The sequence below is a fragment of the Panthera pardus genome, unplaced genomic scaffold (assembly GCF_024362965.1).
Source record: "Panthera pardus isolate Hobbes unplaced genomic scaffold, ASM2436296v1 HiC_scaffold_6, whole genome shotgun sequence".
Lineage (NCBI taxonomy): Eukaryota > Metazoa > Chordata > Mammalia > Carnivora > Felidae > Panthera > Panthera pardus.
The window spans coordinates 68,586,843-68,608,736 of record NW_026526991.1 but is presented as its reverse complement, the minus strand read 5'-3'; the positions used below and the strand labels follow the sequence as shown (position 1 = coordinate 68,608,736).

At 33.2% G+C, this 21,894-nt stretch overlaps 1 protein-coding gene across 2 annotated transcripts in view; it reads left to right on the top strand.

Annotated features, from left to right (window-relative positions):
- The window catches only part of ARID2 (AT-rich interaction domain 2), a 167,309-nt gene that overhangs the window by 72,180 nt on the left and 73,235 nt on the right, over positions 1 to 21,894 (top strand). For both annotated transcript variants that reach the window (XM_019419114.2, XM_019419113.2), the window contains exon 4: positions 17,860 to 17,993. In XM_019419114.2, the coding sequence (XP_019274659.1) occupies positions 17,860 to 17,993 (134 nt within the window). The remainder of the gene's footprint in view (positions 1 to 17,859; positions 17,994 to 21,894) is intronic.

The window sequence follows — 21,894 nt, the reverse complement described above, 5'->3', positions numbered from 1 at the left end:
ATGTGATAGAACTGATTCTGAACAGGAATTTCATAATATTCTTCATACTTAGATATTGTTTTGATCTTGAATAATTTAGCATGATAGTATATACTCCCTTTTCTCTTAATTTCTGGGAGACTTTTCACCACAAGTTCCAATGTTCCAATCTTTTTCCCATTGCAGGGAAACTTACTTTCTTGGAATATTCTACTTCTGTCCTTTTTTTCTTGGAATTTTTATATTCTGGGTTTTAAAACGTGGAAGAGTTCTTAAATTATTTAAGAAATGGGGTAAATATTATCTTTTCTAATGATTTAGAAGTAAATCCAGATATTTATAAAGGGTATGTTTTAGTTTAGGTATATATTGTATTACATCTTGTGCCTCATTTATGTACCAGTATCAAAGTTCCATCTAGAACCTTCACCCTGTAAAGGATAATTTCTACCCACTGTGTAGCTACTTCAAGTCTGTTCTCATGCAATCACTGCTTTCTAGCTAACTGCCACGCTCCACTGCAGCCTCAAGATGACCCATTCCATTTGTAATAAACTCTCTGATATCTTCGACCTTGTCTTAGAGTACTCTGCCCTGCTTTCTTCTTCCTTGGTCTTTCTTTTCTTCCCTTCTACTCCTTTACTCCGCTCTCTCACATACTTTTCAATTCATTTCTTCTTTCCTTTTCCCTTCTTCTCATCCATTTCATATCCTTTCTGTTCCTCTTTCTGTCCCTTCCTACTTCTTGTCTCCCCAAATCATCTTCTTTCCAACTTAAACTAAAATCTCTTACACTGGATAACACTACTACTACTTGGGTACCATCTCAAGAAATGACCACGTTCTCTTTGTATAAAGAAGCCATTTTAAAATTTTATTATTTTGCTTAAATTCCACAGATTGTACTGCTGGCTTCTATACTCTTTTTACATATCCTTTTAATTTATTAAGAAAATGGAAATTGGTATATATGATTTCTTTTTAAACTTTTCCTATCACTTCAAAATTATCAACATCTTGTTTTCTCCTCACTCTAGACTCAGCATGAATAACTTTTATACCTATGCTCTATTTTTTCCTTGATAACATAAAAGCAAAACATATTTACTGTAGACAAGTCAGTAACTACAAATACATCAAAAATATTTTTAAAAAATTGCTTCTAACACTGTTCTCAACATTTCCTTGTATGTTCTTTAAGACTTATTTGCATATATTTATTTATGAAACATATATTTTAAATAAATCATACAGTCCACTGCATTTTCTAATTTCTTATTATAACATCTCAAATATTCTCACTTTATTAAGTATTCTTTTACAACACCATTTTTAGGGACTGCATAGAATTCTCGCGCATAAACTTGTGCCAGTTCCCTATCTGATAGATTGTTCTTCATCCTTATAAATGGTGATGAATAGCTTTGAATATATCTTTGAATACATTTCTGAATTATATGTTTAGTTATTTCCTTAGGGTAATTTGCTAGAGGAAAGATTTCTGAGATCAAATGATACTCATGTGTTTAGTGCTTTTAATGAATATTGCTAAAGTCCCCTCCAGAAAGTTTGTACCAGTATACATTTCTACCCTGTGTATGAGTTTCTGCTTACCCAAACCTTTGCCAAAATTGGGTGTTAAGGGTTTTTAAACTCCTTTCACATTTCAATTTGCATTTCTTGTATCAAATATTCCTTTTTAAAAAAAATATATCATTTGCTCATTTAAAAAATTATAATATGGGTACTATTCATAATAACTTGAACTTTAAGATCTAAACGTATGTGTGTGTATACATATATGCATATATGAGAAATATTTTTCCAGGTTATTGTCTTTCATTTAGCATTGTGTTACTTTTTGCCTTATTAGAAGTTTTAAAATTTTCATGAGATAAACATTAGTCTTTTTCAATTTTTTAAATTTATGTTCATTTTTGAGAGAGTGCGCACACACACACACACACACACACACACACACACACACAGAGGCAAGTGAGGGAGGGGCAGAAAGAGAGAATGACACAGAATCCAAAGCAGCTGCAGGCTCTGAGCTGTCAGCACAGGGCCCAACACGGGGCTCAAACTCATGGACTGCGAGATCATAACCTGAGCCAAAGTCGGACACCCAACTGACTGAGCCACTCAGGCACCCCTGAGGTAAACATTACTCTTAATTTGTGCGTGCTTCCTCTCATGCTGGACAGTGTCTTCCCCACTCTAATATTCTAAATATGTTAACATATATTTTTCATATTTTCTTTAATTTTTAAGTTTACATTTAATCTCTAACTCATCTGGGAATTATTTTGGTCTGTAAGGTATGAGGTAAAAATTTTTAATTGTTTTCCAATAATGAATTAGTTATCCTAGAATTAACGAATATGCCATTTGTTTCCTTTTTTATTTTTTATTTTATTATTTATTTTTTAAGTTTTTATTTAAATTCTAGGTAGTTAACATACAGTGTAATAGTGATTTCAGGGGTAGAATTTAGTAATTCATCACTTACATATAACACCCCGGTGCTCATGATAACAAGTGCCCATCGCTTGCCTAACCCACTCCACAGCAACCCTCAGTTTGTTTTGTGTATTTAAGAGTCTCTTATGGTTTGCCTCCCTCTCTGTTTTCTCTCACTTCCCCTATGTTCATCTGTTTTGTTTCTTAAATTTCATATATGAATGAAATCATATTGTATTTGTCTTTTTCTGACTGACTTATTTCATTTAGCGTCATATACTCTAGCTGCATCCTTGTCGTTGCAAATGGCAACACTCCATTCTTTTTGATGGCTGAGTGATATTCTGTTACACACACACACATATCTTCTTTATCCATTCATTGGTTATCAATGGACGTTTGGGCTCTTTTCATAATTTGACTACTGTTGATAGCACTGCTATAAACATTGGGGTGCATGTGCCCCTTTTAATCAGCTCTTTTGTATCCTTTCAATAAATATCTACTAGTGCAATTGCTGGGTCATAGGGTAGTTCTCTTTTTAATTTTCTGAGGAACCTCCATACCGTTTTCCAGAGTGGCTGCACCAGTTTGCATTCCTACCAGCAATGTAAAAGGGTTCCCTGTTCTCCACATCCTCACAAATATCTGTTGTTTCCTATGTTGTTAATTTTAGCCATTCTGACAGGTATGAGGTGGTATCTCATTGTGGTTTTGATTTGTATTTCCCTGATGATAAGTGATGTTGAACATCTTTTCACAAAATGCTACCTTTTTTATATTGGACAATGCTTTTCTCTGTTCTATTCCATTAATATATATCTTCATTCCTTTTTTAATATTATACCTTTTAATAAATTTGTTAATTGTAATTAGCCTTTTCATTAAAAAAGTAATCATGAGCACTGTTTAAAATATGAAGGTAACCATTATTATAGTCTTTTTATTTTATCCCAGAAATACTTTGTCATATACGAGCAAGTGTGTCATATATTGGTTAAAAAGTCTGTTTTTATGTTGTTTATTCCGATACTTTTCCATAGTGGAAGAATTATCTGTAGATGAAGATAGAACAAGTGCATCATTGTATACATTTAATGAATCAATAAATTATGATCCTCCTTTTAAAAAAATTCCATGTCAGTTATGCACTATTTTTATGTTGAAACTTAAATTAACATTTTTCCATCTTGCCTGAAATCAGTTTTTCTTGCAAATTCTGGGACACTCACATTTTTACTTTTTTTATAAAAGGACTCAAATCAATTTCTGGGCAAGTACGGATAATGATAGGTAAGGATAAATCCAAGTCTCTCCATATATCCTCCAATATCATGAAAGACCAACAAGAAGAACAAATAAAACAACAAAATCAGATGTGCCTGGATGGCTTACTCAGTAGAGCATGCGACTCTTGATGTCGAGGGTGTGAGTTTGAGCCCCACATTGGATGTAGAGCTTACTTAAAAGTAAACAATCTTAGGGGCGTGTGGGTGGCTCAGTCGGTTAAGCATCCAACTTCACGTCAGGCTCTGTGCTGACAGCCCAGAGCCTGGGGTCTGCTTTGGATTCTGTGTCTCTTTCTATCTCAAAACATAAATAAACATTAAAATTTTTTTTAAATAAACAATCTTAAAAAAAATGTGCAAAATCCATGCCCTCAACATGACAAGAAGACTGAATGCTACAAACTTCAAGTTTCCTGCAAGTGGAAAAATAAAATACCAAATCCCAGCAGAGATATTTCTTTCTTCTGACACAAGCATTTGTGGAGAAAAAGTGCAGTTCTGAAAAACTGGAGGAAACGAGGATTGCTCTAAAATCACTGTCAGAGAAACCACACCTTAAGTACAAAAGAGAGCACTGACTATAAGTCTTTGGGCTTAATAGTGTATGTGACTTGAGGTGGCAGTCTCTGAAAAGTATTTTTTCTGGGGGAAAAGAGAATAAAAGAGAAGGGAAAAAAAGCACCATTTGGAGATTGGGTAGGGAAGGAAAAAGAAGCAAAAGGGGGGGAACTTAAGGTCCTGCAAGATAAATTAGAAACCTCTTCCTCCAAATTAGAAGATGCACAAATACTTTCCTTACAACACAACCACTAGAAAAAGTTATCCATTAAAGAAACCATACTTTGGTACTCTAACAAAAGAGAGACTCTTGAAATAGGAATCTTGTGGACCATCTCAAAGTCGAAATAGGTGAAGCCTTGTAAATCTATGGAAAGCCTCCACTATAAGAAGAAAACATAAGAATCAAAATATCTTAGTAGATGAACACCTGCAACTTCAAAAAAGAAAACAACCACACAGTGGAAGAAAACCATAACATAGCTCTCCAAAGTGGCTGAAATACCCTCAAATGCACACTTAGAGATATGAAAACCAACTAGAACCATACATTTAAAACCAAAGAAACAAAAGAGAATTGATTTCCCCACCCCCAGAACCCATAAAATCACTAAGAAACCTAGGAAGAAATGGGAAGAAAGTTGGTTGAACCCAAGAAAGATATGGAAGGAAGAGATAAAAATCATCTTAGAAATGAATTCTAAATTCTAGGATGCCCGAAGGAGAATGAACTCAACTGAAGACTTAATAAAGAACATTGAAGAAAGTCAGAAAAATAATCAAGACGAGGAAAAATGAATTAAACAACTAAAACAGGTAAAAGAGAAATGGTTGTAATGGAAGTGAGACAAAAAGAGGTTCAACATATATGTATAATTGAATTAGAGAAACTAAACAATGGAAACATTATTTAAAACTATAACATAAAAAAAATTTCCAAGGGTGCCTGGGTGGCTCAGTCGGTTAAGTGCCTAAGTTCAGTTCAGGTCATGATCTCATGGTTTGTGAGTTCAAGCCCCGCGCTGGGCTCTGTGCTGACAGCTCAGAGCTTGGAGCCTGCTTTTTAGACTCTGTGTCTCCCTCTCTCTCTGCCCTTCCCCCACTCATGCTCTTTCTCTCACAAAAATAAATAAACATTAAAAAAATTTTAAAAATATATGAAATTTCCAAAAATAAAAGATGTGCATCTACATATTGAAAGGACCGTAGAGTACCTAGAGAAGTTGATATTAAGCAGTCCATTTTGAGTCGTATCTTTATAGTAAAGTGTTAGAGTTTAAAGACAAACAATTTTGAGAGCCTCCAGGTAAACAAAACAAAACAACCTGTAGGGCAACAGAATTAAACTGGAACACACTTCTTAATGGAAACATACAAAGCAAAGTGCCAGTGGAGTAGTGTCGTCAAGAAACAAGGAAAAGAGTCAACCAAGAATTTTGTAAAGTCAAGGTGTTCTTGTATAGGAAAGGTATGTACAGCGCTTAAAGTTGTTATCATTTCTTTACTTTTGACAACATTTAGTAGCATGGCTCTGAAACAGTGGAGGGTTCCCGACAGCATATGTAACACACTACCATCCCAGCAGATTGGATTGAGCTGCCAAAAATGACCATCAGGGATTCATTAAGAAATCTTGGTCATTAATTAATTTAACATTTTTTTTTATCTTCTAAGAGTTTGTCACAGAACTTTAAAACCTAACATTTCCCTCCAAATTTTTTCCTTTTCAGTAGTTATTAAGAAGTTCATAATTCGTGCAGTACACTTGATTACAGACACATTTATGGCAGTTTTAGCCTATAAATCTCTAGAGTTCTGTGAATTTCAACATGAGTTGAAGTAGCTCTTCAGTTATATTTAGATGTGTTGTAAATATGAATATATTTATTTTAGGTAATCTTCCAAAATACAAAGAAGTCCCAGTTACTTATCAGTGAGTTTTAATTGATAAAATGTTGAAAATGTTAAATGTTTGATTTTATATAATACGCTTATTAAGTATATTTTGTGGAAACTAAAAAAAAAAAAAAAAGCCAAGCCATTTTTTTTTTACTATTATTTTTTTAACATTTATTCATTTTTTTGAGAGACAGCGAGAGAGCGAGCAGGGAGGGGTAGAGAGAGACACACACTACACACACATACAAACACACAGAATCCAAAGCAAGCTCCAGGATCTGAGCTGTTAGCACAGAGCCCTATGCGGGGCTCGAACTCACAAGCAGTGAGATCACGACGTGAGCTGAAATCAGAGGCTTAACTGACTGAGCCACCTAGGCACCCCAAAAAAGCCAAGCTTTTTTTAAATACAAAGAATACAAAGAAAGTTTAAACATGTATAACTCAGAGAATATTATATACATGAAACCTTCTTGAGGAAGCTACTAGGGTATGAGCTTTATCCAACTAAGTTGACTAGGAAAGCATTTTCAGAAGAATCCATGGTTATTTAAAATATATTGTAATTGGAGATCTAATAGTAAAACATAGGTGACAACAAAGGTGAAAGAATAATCTGTAAATCTTACATATTCTTACCAAGTAGAAATAATGAAACTTTAAAGGAAGAGGTAAACAGAAAAGTAGAAAAAGCTTATTGATTGTTACAAAAGCAGTAGTTGGAAATGAGAAACTACTGAAAGTTGACCTATACTAGGTAATAGAATAATAAGAAAATGAGATTAAGGCATTGTAAATGTGTAAGTACAAAGGTAACCAGTGGAACAAAAATACAAGGCCTTCCTACATGCCAAAAGCAATTTAAAAACAAAAGAACAAAGAAAATGCATCACATAAATTATTTACTGTTTTAACCATAACTCACAAATTTAGTTTTCATACTGAAAATACATTGATAGTTAATAAAAATGAGTAAATAATGTTAAAAATTAATAAAATCAAGAATGTGGAAGAATAAATCTAAAACGGAATATAAACAGAAGCAAGTGAACCTCTGTTTCAGATGATATTGATCTGAAGTCAAAAGGAACTGTAAAAATTATTGTGAATTCTAGGATTGTTTACTATAGGATTGAGCAAATGTGCAATTTTATTGGGAAAACATTAGCCAGATTTCTCATTATCAGAGAAGAAAGTTAAAAATATGAAAGGGGAGAGCTGTGGTGTTAAATTGGCAGTAGAGGTGTAAGATCTCATTCTTTGATACAGAAATGGATTTATACACATATGCATGCATATATATTAATTTAATAAATATATATTTTATAAATATATTTAACAAATATATTAAAAGGGACTGGAAGAAAGAGACCACTGTAAGCACTGAACATAACCTAGTATCCAGATAACTGGTTTCTAAATACTGTTCCTCATTAAAAGGAAGGAATGTTCCTCGGAGAAAAGAGTGATGCTTGGGTAGAAGTAGGGAAAATACAAAGAAAGCCTGATAATCTTATGCTTGTAAAGCAAGAAACTGCTCAAGAAATGATTGGTACATATCAAAAGATAGAGGAGTTGACTTGAAAGGGCTCCCACTGCTCAAATCTGGGACACTTTGAGTATGAGAATAAATAATGGTAGGAATATAATGTTTATGAAATATTCCATGATAGAGTAAATAAATGAATAAGTGGAAGAGGATGGAAAGAGCTCACTTACAGTAGAATAAATGCCAACTAATAAAAGTGGAAGAAATAATGAAGTTAAGAAAAATCACCATTACAGTAATACTTGATTCAGTCAAGAATCCTCAATGGAGGCTAAAACTAGTGGGTGAAAGTTTGGTAAGGAATAGGTTATTTACATAGCTTCAGAGTGTTCTCCTGTAAGTTACTTAATAATTTCCAAAAGGAAAAGAGTAACTTCCTAGTGATGTAACCTAGTAATTCCAAGCTTACAAACTAATCAAACTTAACAACACCATCAATGGGACATGATACACCTTCTGATAATATGCACTAGGATATGCATTCATTTCTGTGGTATTCCTGCCAAAAGAGCTTTCTCTATGTAATTTAATTATAAAGAAATATCAGACAAACCTAAACTGAGGGGCATTCTACAAGTAATTGCCCTGTATTCTTGAAAAATGTCAAGCTTGTTACAAACAAGGAGCGATAACTTAATTTTAAGTGGTTCAGGAAAAGCACTGGGGGGTTGGGAGTGGTGTGGGCATGTGCATGTGTAGACAGGGAGAGAAGGGCAGATTGAGAAAATGAGAATACGATAAAACAAACAAGCAACATCTAAATAATTTGTATATCTGGATTGAGGACACAGGAGTTCTTTGTAGTATTCTTGTGACTTAATATGGAATTATGTCAATATAAAAGTTATATTAAAGGGTTCAAATCCCACAGAGTTTGGTGGATGTTTTTTAATAGTTTTGGAAAATTCTTTTTCCTACTGCAGTGTAGATATGAAAGTTTTAATATATGATACATGCACAATATTTTCAACAACAAGATCATGTCACAGAAGGAAAATTGTTTTAAAAACATCCTTTTTAAGAAAATGCTCTCTCCATAGCATGAGTCTCTTTTTTAAAGTAATTATTCAATTCATTATTAAAATTTTACTTTTACTTTAAAGGGTTGATTAGATGTCTTTTTGTTTTGTTTTTTAAATTATCGGTTAGATAAGATAACTGCCCATCACCTAATGCTATCATGAGAAAAGTCAGCAAATTTGAGACATTTTAAAAAGTGAAGTGTGTAACACTCAAGATTGGCAACACTTACGTACTCTTCATTTAGATATCCAGTTAGCCTCTCTGGTACAAAATATTTTTCTTAATCACTTCGCATCTCATTATGAAATATGTTTGAAGATTTTTCTGTATTTGAAAGACCTTGTTTTTGTATAATTGACCCCATTAAAATTATCCTGAAGCATTTTTGGCACTTCTGACTTCAGCTTCTTTGCTGCATTACCCTGCTTGTAGATGATGCAATACATGATTTTTACATGTCTTATAATCTTCCCTTTTTCCCTTCCCTTTGCCTACTTTCTCATTCCTCTTCCTCAGTTTCCTCCCCCTACTTCTACTTCCCTTTCCCAGTTAAAGCAGCTGCTTCTTCATTGTGGCTTTAAGTAGAATTAACATGTTTTCCTGAAAATTTTTTTTCTAAAGTCATTTGCTTTTGAGAATATATCCTCTTGGGTACAGCTTTCCTTTAATGACTCACCCCAAAGTAGTTCTTCGCAAATTTCATCTTTGGAAGAGACTCTAGTAAATACTTACAAGCTCAGATATGTTAGAAACATCTGTACTTGAATTCAGCTATACAGAAAACCTCCCACACAGTATAATTTGCTCTAATCCTTGTTTTTTCAACTCCTCAGTAGTGTTTTCTTACCGTTTTCCAACAATATTTGTTTTGTTGCCATATTTTCCATGTATTAATTTAGCCATCTTTGTCATGAGAAAATAAAGATATGTTTTCCCAGTGATATCGATTTTGGCCGTTGAAAGGCTCTTATAAATATTTATCAATACACTTGCTTGAAATAAAATTTACTTTTAAATTTTAAATAGTTTTGATTAAGTTTCAGTGACTTGAAAATACTACTGAGAAAAATGTAGAGGTTTTTCTTCAAATTCTGGATACTTAGTTTTAAACATCTTGGAAACTGTCAGTAACATAAAACTATAATAGTAACGTAGGGCAAGGTTCATCATCATTGTTAGGGCATGAAAATCCACAGTTAGGGTATTTGTTTTTAATATAATTTTAGAAATCTTTTGGCCTACTTCTTTTATATTGGATCACATTGCTGTTGTTTCTACTTCATAGTATTGTTGACGATGAGCTCATGTTAGAAGTGTCAGTTTTGCCTTTTCTTGTTTTATTTTGCTTGCATTATTCAAACTGACTTCTTTGAAGAAATTTAAACTTTTTTGTGAGAGATAGTTTAACTAAAATTAGAAAATATTATCTTTAAATCCCCTTAACCTAGGCATACATAGACGTTATTAGTACATATAGTTAAGGTTCCACTGGCCAAACCCTAATGAATGAATGAGGATTCCACTCTTAGCCCCTCCACATTGTCTCACATCAAATGAGTAACATCTGGACTGCCTGATAATGGAGTGAGGGAGGGAGAAGACAGTGTGGATTCCTAAGTGAAATATCTTTCCCTATTGGAGTATTTTGTGTGTGTGCCCCATTTTGAAGGGTACTCTTCTACAGAAGCAAGTACCTGCATCAGGTTGAGGTATGATATTCTGAGGAAGCTTGTATTGATAAAGGAGGTAGATTGGAAATTCTTTGCTATGAATGTCACAATGAAAGGCCATATGAGAGATCCAAAAGTAGCAGTATTCTAGAATTCTTCATTTATTATTTTTTAAATGAAGCATAATAACCTTTGACATCCTTTGTTTAGATAATACCATTTTTTTCCTTTGATCATAAGTGAGTTTGACATTTAAAAAAATTTTAATACTGAACTATTACTGGATTTCTATAATAAAATCTTTTCTTGAGTGTGTTTCATATATATTAATAGATTATTTTTTCCAGTATTTATATATGTAATCCTTTTTTAACTGCAGTTTTTATGATGTTTGTCAAATTTTGCTAGATTACAGTTTTCAGAGAGCTTCTAATCTTTTTCTATAACTGGAAACATTTTATATAGCAATGGGAATACTTGTTTTATTTGAAAGTTTGAAATAACTCTACTTTAAAAAAAATTTTTTTAATTGTGAAATATAAACACAAGCTTAATATATACAGGTTTATCTACACCAAAATAAGAACAACAACAAAACCTCTACTAATACCTTTCAAGTTGCTTGTGTTTCTTGATTGCATTTCTCTCTTAAGGGGTAAACCCTCACTTCTTTTCTAAGTGATAATTGTTATATGGCTTTTCTTTGTGGTGTTAGCACCCACTTGTCTATTGCTAAAAATTATATTAAAAAATTTTTTGCTTGTTTATGCTCTTTGTATAAGTGGAATTATATAATCTTTGGAAATGATTTTTTTTACTTAATTTATTGATGGCCATTTGTATCCATCCATGTTAGCTTACTAATTTTCATTGCCATATAATACTTCACTGCATGAACGTGCCACAGTGTTTTTATTTATACTACCATTAATGAATATTTGGATTGCTAACAGTTTTTTTTTTTTAAGTTTATTTATTTATTTTGAGAGAGAGAGAGAGGACAAGTGAGGGAGGAGCAGAGAAAGGAAGAGAGAGAATCCCAAGCAGGCTCTGTGCCATCCACTGATGCAGGCTCAGTTTCACAAACCGTGCGATCATGACCTGAGCCGAAACCAAGAGTTAGACCCCTAACCGACTGAGCCACCCAGGCACCCCAGTAATTAGTCTGATTTTAATTATGCTGTTAAACACTTGAAAAAAAATGAGAAACACAGCAAAGAACATATTTTCCTTAATTTTAACTATGAAAATAAATCCATTTTTTCACTTATTCTGTATAAATGTATTGTGTATAAACAGTATTATGTTTTCTATCACTGCTTCTTTCTCTTTTCAAGTTCTTAAACTTTGTATCAGGCATATTTTTTCAAATTATTTTAATAGTTTTACATTTTTTAGGTTCTCCTTTCATAATTACCAATGGCATTTGAATTCTCTTTTGAAATATAATAGTTATGAATGATACTAATATCTTAAATAGTTTCTGTGTAGGTTATCATTCATCTCTATTGTTTTTTAACCATTTGTTAATTTTGATTCATCTATCCATTAGAGTGTAGTTAACCCTTGGACAACGTGATTTGAGCTGCACAGGTCCACTTATATGTGGATCTTTTGTACAATACAGTATTATATATGTATTTCCTCTTCCTTATTATTTTCTTTAGCTTATGTTATTATAGGAATACAGTATGTAACATAAATACAAAATGTGTGTCAACTTATTGTTTATGTTACCGGGGAGGCTTCTGGTCAGTGAGCTATAGTAATTAAGTTTGAGGGAAGTCAGAAGTTATAATGCAGATTTAGACTGTGTGGGAATTGGTGCCTCTAACCCCTCTGTTGCTCAGGGGTCAATTGTACTTATTTGTGTGTGTGTGGGTGTGTGTTTTTTCCTAAAGAGCTATATTGCTTTATTCTGAGTCTTTACATATATGAAAATGAATTTCTGTTGTCTTAGTTGAACAACATGATTGGGTAGGGATTTGTTGTGAAATAACTTTCCTCCTCAGAACTCTAATATTTGCTTATTATCTTCTACAATTAATTTTGAAGAGAAGCCAAAGTCTAGTTGACTGTTCTATTAACTTTTGGGTAACGGCAGTGATTCTGAATACTTCTAGTAATCTTTATCTTTGAAACTTAAATCTTTTATCGGGTTATGTCTAATTGTTTTTCCCTTTTCATTAATTTTGCCTGGTGAACCATGTGCCCTCATATCCCAGCTCCAGGGAGCTTTTTGATGTACATATTACACATTTTAGCTAAAGAAATTCTTTTATGATGACAGTGATTATCACTTCTGTTCCCTTTACTCTAGTCTTTCCTGGAGGACCACCAGGTGTTTTGTTTGTTTGGGTTTTTTTGATCTATGTTTGGTCTCCTGTTTATTGTAAATATCTCATTTTTATCCATGAGTTTCATTAAGTTCTTTTCTTTTACATGTGGAACAGTTTCTCAGGCTTGCCTTCTACATTACCCAGGTTATCTTCTACATTGTCATATCTACTCTTTCATGCCCCCTTTTTGGGAGAATAATCCTGGGCAAAGAAATTTCATTACCTTTATGGTTTCCAAAGCCACCACACTTGATTTTGTGCCTGGTGTATTTATAGAGCACATCAGTAGAGATCCAATACCTGTTGATACTTAATGACAGTCTGTCCATGCTGGTACCTTTCATAGGTGCCCCACACTCCTGGGGTCTTTGGGTTTATTTTGACAAAGAACCTCAAAGGTGAAGTTTATAAATGACTTTGCCTCCCTGAACAACCACTGAGTTCAACCCACCTTTCTGTAAGTTCTTTTTAAATAATTGACAGTCTCTAGATCCCATTGTCAGACACACCTTCACTTTCTATTAATCCCTTAGTGGTTGAAGGAAATCCAAACTGTACTTGCCTTTTATGTGTTCTGGCCTAGGATCTCATCCACTTTCCACTAGATCACATTACTCTCTCAAATGTTTTGCAAGTTAGTCTTGTGGATCCTTGAAGTTGCTTTTAATGGACCAGAAATTCTAAAAGTTATTAACTTACAAATAATGCTGTATTCCTCTATTTTTATTCTTTAGAGGTCATTGCAATTAGATTTAAGGGAAGAGATGACTATGGGTCCTTGAACTGTCATCTTTAACTAAAACCATTTCAAAAAATTGTTACATAGAAGTGTTCCTAATCATATCCATTTGATTTTTTTCCTTCATCCAAGAATAATCAAGAGTTTTTCTTGATTGTTGTTGTTAATGTTGATTTTAATCTCCAAGAACTCTACCAAAATATGTACAGATGAAATTATATGATATCTGAGAATTGCTTTAAAATAATCTAGAAGAGGATTGTGAAGATAATTGCATATAGGTTTGGAATTTTACGTCATGAAAGTTTTAATTTTCCAAGAGGTTAATTTCCTTCTTAGAAAAAACTTTCTTTGAATTGCTTTATGGTTAAAGAATGTGCCATATATAATATTTAATCTTAAATTTACTATAATTTTCTGTGTGAATTGATACATATCAGTTTTATAATTTCCATGGAGTTTTGAAAAGAAAATCATTGTATGTCTAATAAATCAATCTTAGTGGTGATTATACTCAAATCTTGTAAACCTAATTTACTTTTTTAATGTACTTAATCTGTCAAACATTGCAAGAGGTTAAATTTTCCCACATTCATGATAAAGCCATGCATATTATTTGATGCGGGGTTTTTTGTTGTTTTTGTTTTTTAAGAGAGAGAGGGTGGGAACAGGAGAGAGGGGCAGAGAATGGGGAGAGACAAAGAGAGAGAGAATTTTAACCAGGATTCACACTTAGCATGGAGCTCAAGGCGCAGCTCAATCCCACAACCCTGGGATCACAACCTGAGATGAAATCAAGAGATGGACACTCAACTGACTGAGCCACCTAGGTGCTCTTATTTGATGCTATATTAAATGGACTCTTAACACTACCCCCTGCATTGTATTGGGATTGGTCACACTTATTAAGGCTTTTAATTAACAGTGCCATTTAAAACAATTTCTGTATTACATGCCAATTTTTCATATTTGCCTTCTTCTGAGTCTGTAACCTGTGATATAGAATCTACTATAAAATAAATTAATGCCAAGTTGAAGAAAAAGAAGATAAAACTCATCCCAGTTGAATCTTTTCCTATCTGGATTCCAATATTTTACCAGTCTTGAGTTAAATATGTAGTGTATGGGCACCTGGGTGGCTCAGTTGCTTAAGTGTCCCCCTCGATTTCTGCTCAGGGCATGATCTCACGGTTCATGAGTTCAAGCCCTGCATGGCACTCTGCACTGAGTGTGGAGACTGCTTGAGATTCTCTCTCCCTCTCTTTCTCACTCTGTCTCTCTCTCTGGCCCTCCTCAGCTCATGTGCTCTCTCTCTGTCTCTCAAAATAAATAAATAAATAAACTTAAACAAAATATGTAGTGTGCTATGCAGATTACCATAGAAATGTTGTAAATACTGGTTTGATTCATATATTAACTATTCAAAGTGATGTCATTGAGTTTGAGAAGAAAGAGAGTGAAATGTACAGTCTAGCATTTATAGTTTAATGAGTGAGCACAAAATATCTGTTAGTGTATAAGCTCTAAGTCATGATAGAGAATTAAATTAGAAAACTTAGACTTTGAAATATAACTCTGTATTTTAGCAGCTTTCTCTTATCTGTTATTACTTTTTACTTTTTAGAAGTATATAACTCTTTGAAAAGCCAAAAGACTTTGTGCTTGTTTATTGTGAGAGACAAGAGATCAAAACTGGGTGCCAAAACCTTGGTTGAACTAAGAGAGGTTGAGTTTTAGTTGGAAATATTTAATCATAACAGTGAGAACAAGTACTGGCCCTCAAGCCAGGAAAATAAAAATTTCAAAAATCATAACAACTTGCCTAAAGCACAGATTTTTGGGGATTGAAATTATATAAAGAATCTGGAGGAATGTGTCAAGGGACCAGACAGAGGTCATATTTTTAACATTTTAAGAAAATTTGAGTCATAAAAGGTTTTATGTATAGAATACACCATTTATTATGAGTATATAGTGCTTGTGTTGTTGTCAGGCACTCCTAGCTTGCACCACAGTTTGGGTATAAAAAAAACAAAACAAACCCAAATTTCAAATCTGCTGTGTTCAGTTATAACAGATTTATAAAGAGTATCTTAAACATATTAATGGAAGATTTTGATCTTAAAATTCTTTGTCTGTGGGGTGCCTGGGTGGCTCAGTTGGTTGAGCATCCAACTCTTGATTTCAGCTGAGGTCATGATCTCAGAATTCATGGAATCGAGCCCCATGGAATCTCAAGGTCATTGGCGGGATCGAGCTCTGTGCCGAGCCTGCTTGGATTCTCTCTCTCCGTCTCTCTCTGCCTTTCCCCTGCTTGTGCTCTCTCTCTCTCTTTCTCTCTCAAAATAAACTTAAAAAATTCTACATCTTTATTGTTATTTTGATTATAGTTAGATAAAAATTATTTAATGAAGATATTTGAGTTTGTGTTTAACCATTCCACAACGAGTTCAATCAATTCTGAAAGACTATACTCTCTAAAATACCTCTATCAATACTATTACCTGAGTGTAGATAATCCTTCATTTGCAGAAAATATGTTACATAATTTTTGAGCAGCTGTTTGTGTCTAAATTTATATATACTCTTCTTTTTATGATATCTGCATTAAAAATTCCTATTTAAGTCCATTGTGGGTCTATCCTGGAGAGAGACTGCTTCTTTTTAATCATCCTTTTGTTTTATGTTTTTAGACTGTAAATTTATCTGCCGCGGACATCCCCAGGGTCAGGGTGAAATGTGTGCAGCTGCATACTCTTCTCAATGCCCAAGGGTTGTATCTGCACACACGTCTCTGCTTTAGTCGGCTGTATCTCCAGCAGAAAAGTGTTGGATCCATTAGTTATCAAACTGCCAGCTAGGAACGAGTTCTTGTTCAAATTGAGTTTATATGGGGAACTTAGAAGGAAAGGGAAGGGACATTTTAATTCCTTTTCAGGCTCAAAGATGTGAATTACTGTGCCTTATAAGACTGAAAGGAGAAAATAAGGAATGGTAATGATTTTCCGTGTTTCATATTTGTAAAATTATAGTTTCCATTTATCCCACCTTGAAAGTTAAGTTTTGGTACTCAAAATAATACTTCTGAGATCAGCCTATATCTTCATGGATAATCCCCTTCCTCATCTCAGCTGTCTGTACCTAAAAAGCAAAGGGTAGGTAGCTACAGGACTTTGAAAATGTCTACTAATGAACTTAGTATCTGCTTGGATCAGGAATGGTAGAAGGGGTGATCCATAAAATAGTCACATCTAGAACTTTTCTGTAGTAAATTTAAGTTACTGTATTAATCAGTTCACCTTATTTGTGAAGTACAGTAGCAAGTTTGTTAGCTGCAGCATTGTATTTGGCAGGGGTTTGACCAATTGTTTCCCCATTTTAAAAGCTTACCTGGGAATCTTATTATAAACTGGTAGGTGATGATAGATTGAGAATTTTGGAAATTTAATTCTAATTAACATCAAGAGGATTAATCATACCCAGTAATGATAATACAGCAGGGGATACAGGAACTATCTTATAAATTAGTTAAAATATATTAGGCCATCACTTTTAGATGGGAATTTATTTAGAATGGGCATACCATTTCCAACGCCTATCTAGAGGAAAATATTCAAACAAATTTGCACAAAAAAAATTCAAACAGATTAAGCTTATTCCTGCTGCATGATTTGTAATAGCAGAAAACAAACTGAAAGTAGCTAAATGTATCACTAGAGATCCAATTAGGTTATGATATATGAAGAGGATCAAATATTATACAGCTGTTAAGAAAAAACTGAAGTGGTACTAATGTATTGACATACTTAGATCTCTAAAACATACTGTTAAATAAAATTTTGCACAGAAAATATACTCCAGTAACCACATGAACCTGGTTAGTGATTATCTCTGGTGAGTGAGGTTAGGGGAGACCAAGGTTAGAGAATCTTCTCATTTTCTCTTGGCTTTTAAATGACCGTGGATAATTTTTTTTTTTAATTGGTAAATGATATGTTCTCCCATTCATGTACATGTGTTTGTCCTTTGATATTACCTACTTTTGTATTTTTATTTGAGTAGTGGAGTGGTCTTTTCTGAAAATATAAAAACACTTTTTTTTTTTTTTTAATCCTAGCCACTAGAGCACCAGGGAGAAAATATAAAAGCACTTTAGAACCATTGCATTGAGTTTGTCTGTAGTATCACAGTTGATGTGACTGTTTAATCTAAGAGGCTTGTGGTATCTTTTTTTTTTTTTTTTTTTTAATTTAGGGCCTCTAGGGAAGGAAAACAGATCATGTGGTAGGTAGGAGTTAAAAAATAAGATGTAAACCTATTTGTAAAACTCTGCTGTGTTTTTCTATTTCAGTTACCTAGAAAAATACGAGAAAGTTCATCATTTTGGGGAGGATGATGATGAGGTACCACCAGGCAATCCAAAGCCACAGCTTCCTATTGGTGCAATTCCATCTTCCTACAATTACCAGCAACACAGTGTATCAGGTAAATATCATTGGAAATTGTACAGTTTTGAATTAGGAAAATAGACATCATCCAATGAATTAATCCTTTACTTTGCATGTGCAACTTTCAGAGATCCACATCTAATTGATATAAGGGTCCTTTCTGTAATAGGCTGTATAAGATTTTTAGTTGCAGGAATTTTCAGAATTGGAAATACCCATACTTTCAAGTGAAGTTTTTTCCTTTTTTTTTTCCTTTTCGACTAATGGTCAGTTTAATCTGAATAGTCACCAAAATGAGAACTTCCTAGGATTAGGAAGGCCAAGAATACTCAGATAGCGTCTACTAGATTTTCTACAATTACTGTAATTTCCAGTCTCAGAATTCCTCAGAAATATTTCTAACTATGTAATTTTTTCCATGGTACCAAGGATAAGATTTTTTTTTTTTTTCCATTTAAGTCATTCTTAAAATGGCTATAGAGGAATCTGCGGCTAAAAAGAGCAGGACTCAAATTGGAAATAATCAGGTTGAAAGTCTAAGAAAGAGGTTATTAAGTCAGAGTAGATGGGGGTTCCAGTATTTGGAGTTTGGGTGTTGGGACCGTGATGACTAGGAAAAGAACTCTGAAGAGATGAAGCATCTCTTTTCTTCAGTCACCAACATTTGGCCTAAAAAAAGAGGAGGTATGTTTTTTTCAAGGGTATATTATTGACAAAGTACACAGTTTTTTAGATATTTATTATTCTTCATTAGTGCTAGTCCCAGTCTCTTGTAGATAATCATTAAGCTCTCTCATTGTGTCAGTATCACTAATTTTATTTTCCATTATCTATTTTCTAATATTCTTTCATGTTGAATTTCACTCTGTATTTCTTCCCTGTTCAGTAAGACACAGAATCTTCTAGAATCTGATCATTATTAGAAGAGGCTTCATCATTATGATGCTTTTGTATAATGGGGGCAGGGTTTGGTGGTGATGAGTACAAACCAAACCTCACTTTATGTTTATTAAGTAGTTAATTACCTCGAGAGCCAAGTTTAAAGGAGAATATTTTAAGTCACCATGTAGAAAATCTTGAAAATACTTTAAGCTGATAAAATGGGGTGACTTGTTAGGTAATATACTCTCTATTCCTAAAAAGGGCTAATGACCACTATTTTATTCAAGGATACTATAAAGGGTATTCCTACATTGAATGAGACATTATATTAATGACCTTTAAGACCATTTCAACTGTATATAACTGCGTGGTTCCTATATTACAGCAATAGCAGAACTGTCCATTCTTGTAACTTAAATAGAGTTTGGTGTCTGCTTTTACAGCTACCCGTATTGACCCATTTCTACTTTTGTTCTTGTTTAAAATGAATTTTTTTCTGGATCTGGTGTTTCTTTTTCTTTTTTTTCCTCTCCTAGTTAAACTAATGACCCCAAGAAAAAAAGATGTGAAATATTTCTGGTATTTCAGAAGCGTAGTGAAAGCCATTGATAGATCTATACAAGTTAAGGGAATGACAGAATTGCTTAACTTCGTTAAAATAACTTCTTTCTGATATGCTGTCATATATGTGTTGTCTCTTTTAAAAGTAGAATCTGAGTAGTTATGTAACATGTAGCATATTTGACAAAATCAAGACTGGGGACTCAGGAAAGGAAAGGAAGTAAGAATCGCTAGGGAACATCAAACTACAACATACCTAATTCAAACTGAAAAGAGATAGTATTTCAGGGCAGCATTTATGAATTTGAAGGTGTTGTTTTTAGGAGTAGGCATAGCAACATTATGACAGTGTTCTGAAAATTAACAAAGTTATCATTATACAAACAAATTCTTTTAAGGTTCTTTTCAAGTGTCATTAAGGTAAATAGAGTAAGCTTCATAGCTGTCAATTTGTGTGTGTATCAGTGTGTTTTAAGTAAAGACCAAATTAAAATTACCTACTGGTAGATTAAGAATCTCTAGGAAATTTTAGTTAGAACCTATAGAAGATTTGTGTCTACCTCTTTGATCATACGGCCGTACTTTCTATGTAGGTTTGGACAAATGTATTTGGATCAATATATTTATCTAGAGACACTTAAATTGTTGATATTTAAAAAAGCTATTCTTAAACAATATTTTGAATTAAGAAATTTCAATTGGCCATAGCCCTAGGACATTTGATATGGAGTGCAGTTTTACTTACACTTGTTATAAGTTTGTCAGCAGTGATCTGTTTGTGTAAACTTTGAGTCAAGAATGTTGAAAATAAATTTCTAATCCTATATCAATTATAAAATTATAGCTGTTCAAATTCTATTTCCTTGGGGAAGGGAAGGGAGAGAAGATCTTAAAATCTTAGAAACATTTTCTCCTACATTATGTTAGAAATCTTTACCAAGCCTGATACAATTAAAGGACTTCTGTTAATATCATATTTATTTATTTTATTTTATTTGGAGATGTGTTTGACAAAGTCACTCAGGTAAGGATGAACAGAATTGAGTGTCAGCATCTGTCATTGTCCAGTAGCAAACGCCAACAATTCTGAGGTCATATTGAAAGCACATAAACAAGACTGTGACAGATGTTGAGTTGGGTTCCCAATTCTTTTCTATTCAAGAGATTTGCCTGAAAGTTTCATGGAAGCTAAAAACTATTCCTAAAACTTGGCATCTCATCATCAATTCCAGTGTATGACAGGAATAGCTTAATCTGTTCCTATATTCACAGAAGTTTTGTTACCTTTTCTCCAGATTTTATGTTTATCTTGTTATTAGAAATTTCATTTATCAGGATTGTAGAAAATAAACAATGTATTATTCGATTTTAAATATTGTAAAGAATATGTCATAGTAATCTATAACTCTGTTGTGGCCCTTCTTTGCTATTATATTATTGGAGAAATTCCTAGAATATTTTAGAATTGAAGAGGTGTTGCCTCAGCTGTCTACAGTGGGAAATAAAGAAATTTCTTACCTATATGATTTTCTTCTGTGGCATGTTATGACAATAGATTTCTATTTGCATTCTGTTTAGCAAGGTTGAAAAAAAATCCTTTAAAAAATTCATGTGTTTCTGAAATGTCTCATCTGGAAGTTTTCTATTTCTTGTTTTCTTACCTCTTCCCATTAACTAGTTAATATCTTTATGTGAAAATGTATTTGGAGCATATGTCTGAGGACATAGCTACCAAGGCCTAAACTGACATTTTCTTATATATTATGATTATATGTTACTGTAAGTCCATCTTTCCTACCTTCAAAGTTTTGAAGATGTTTTGAATTAATTGTCCTACAGAAAATCTTAGTTACCTTGGATTAGGCAAAGATTTCTTAGGATACAAAATCATGAACCATAAAGGTAAAAAGTTATAAATCACACTTCATCAAAATGAAGAACTTACACTCTTCAAAGACACTGTTAAGAAACTGAAAAGATAGGCCACTGTTTGGGAAAAAATATAAAACAAATACTTGATAAATAACTCACATTCAGATTATTTAAAACTGACGCTATTAAAATGCTGACAGGGATGCAGAGCAACAGGACTGTGGATTGCTTCTGGAAATGCAAGATGTTATAAGCCACTTTGGAAGCAGCTTCACAGTTTCTTACCAAGTTAAACATACACTTATATATGGCCCAGCAATGCAAGAGAAGTGAAAAAATATTTCTGTACGAATATGTGAATGTTTATAGCAACTGTATTCATAAGTGCCAAAAACTGAAAACAGTTCAAATGTCATTCAACTAGGGAATGAATAAACAAATTGTGTTATGCCCACACTATAGCATTAAAAACAGACTACTAATATATACCTCCATATGGATATTAATCTCAAAAGCATTTTGCTAAATGAATGAAGTCAGACATAAAAGATTACATACTATATAATTCCAATTATTTGGAATTTTGAAATAAAAATGTATAGGAACAGAAAGTAGATCAGTGG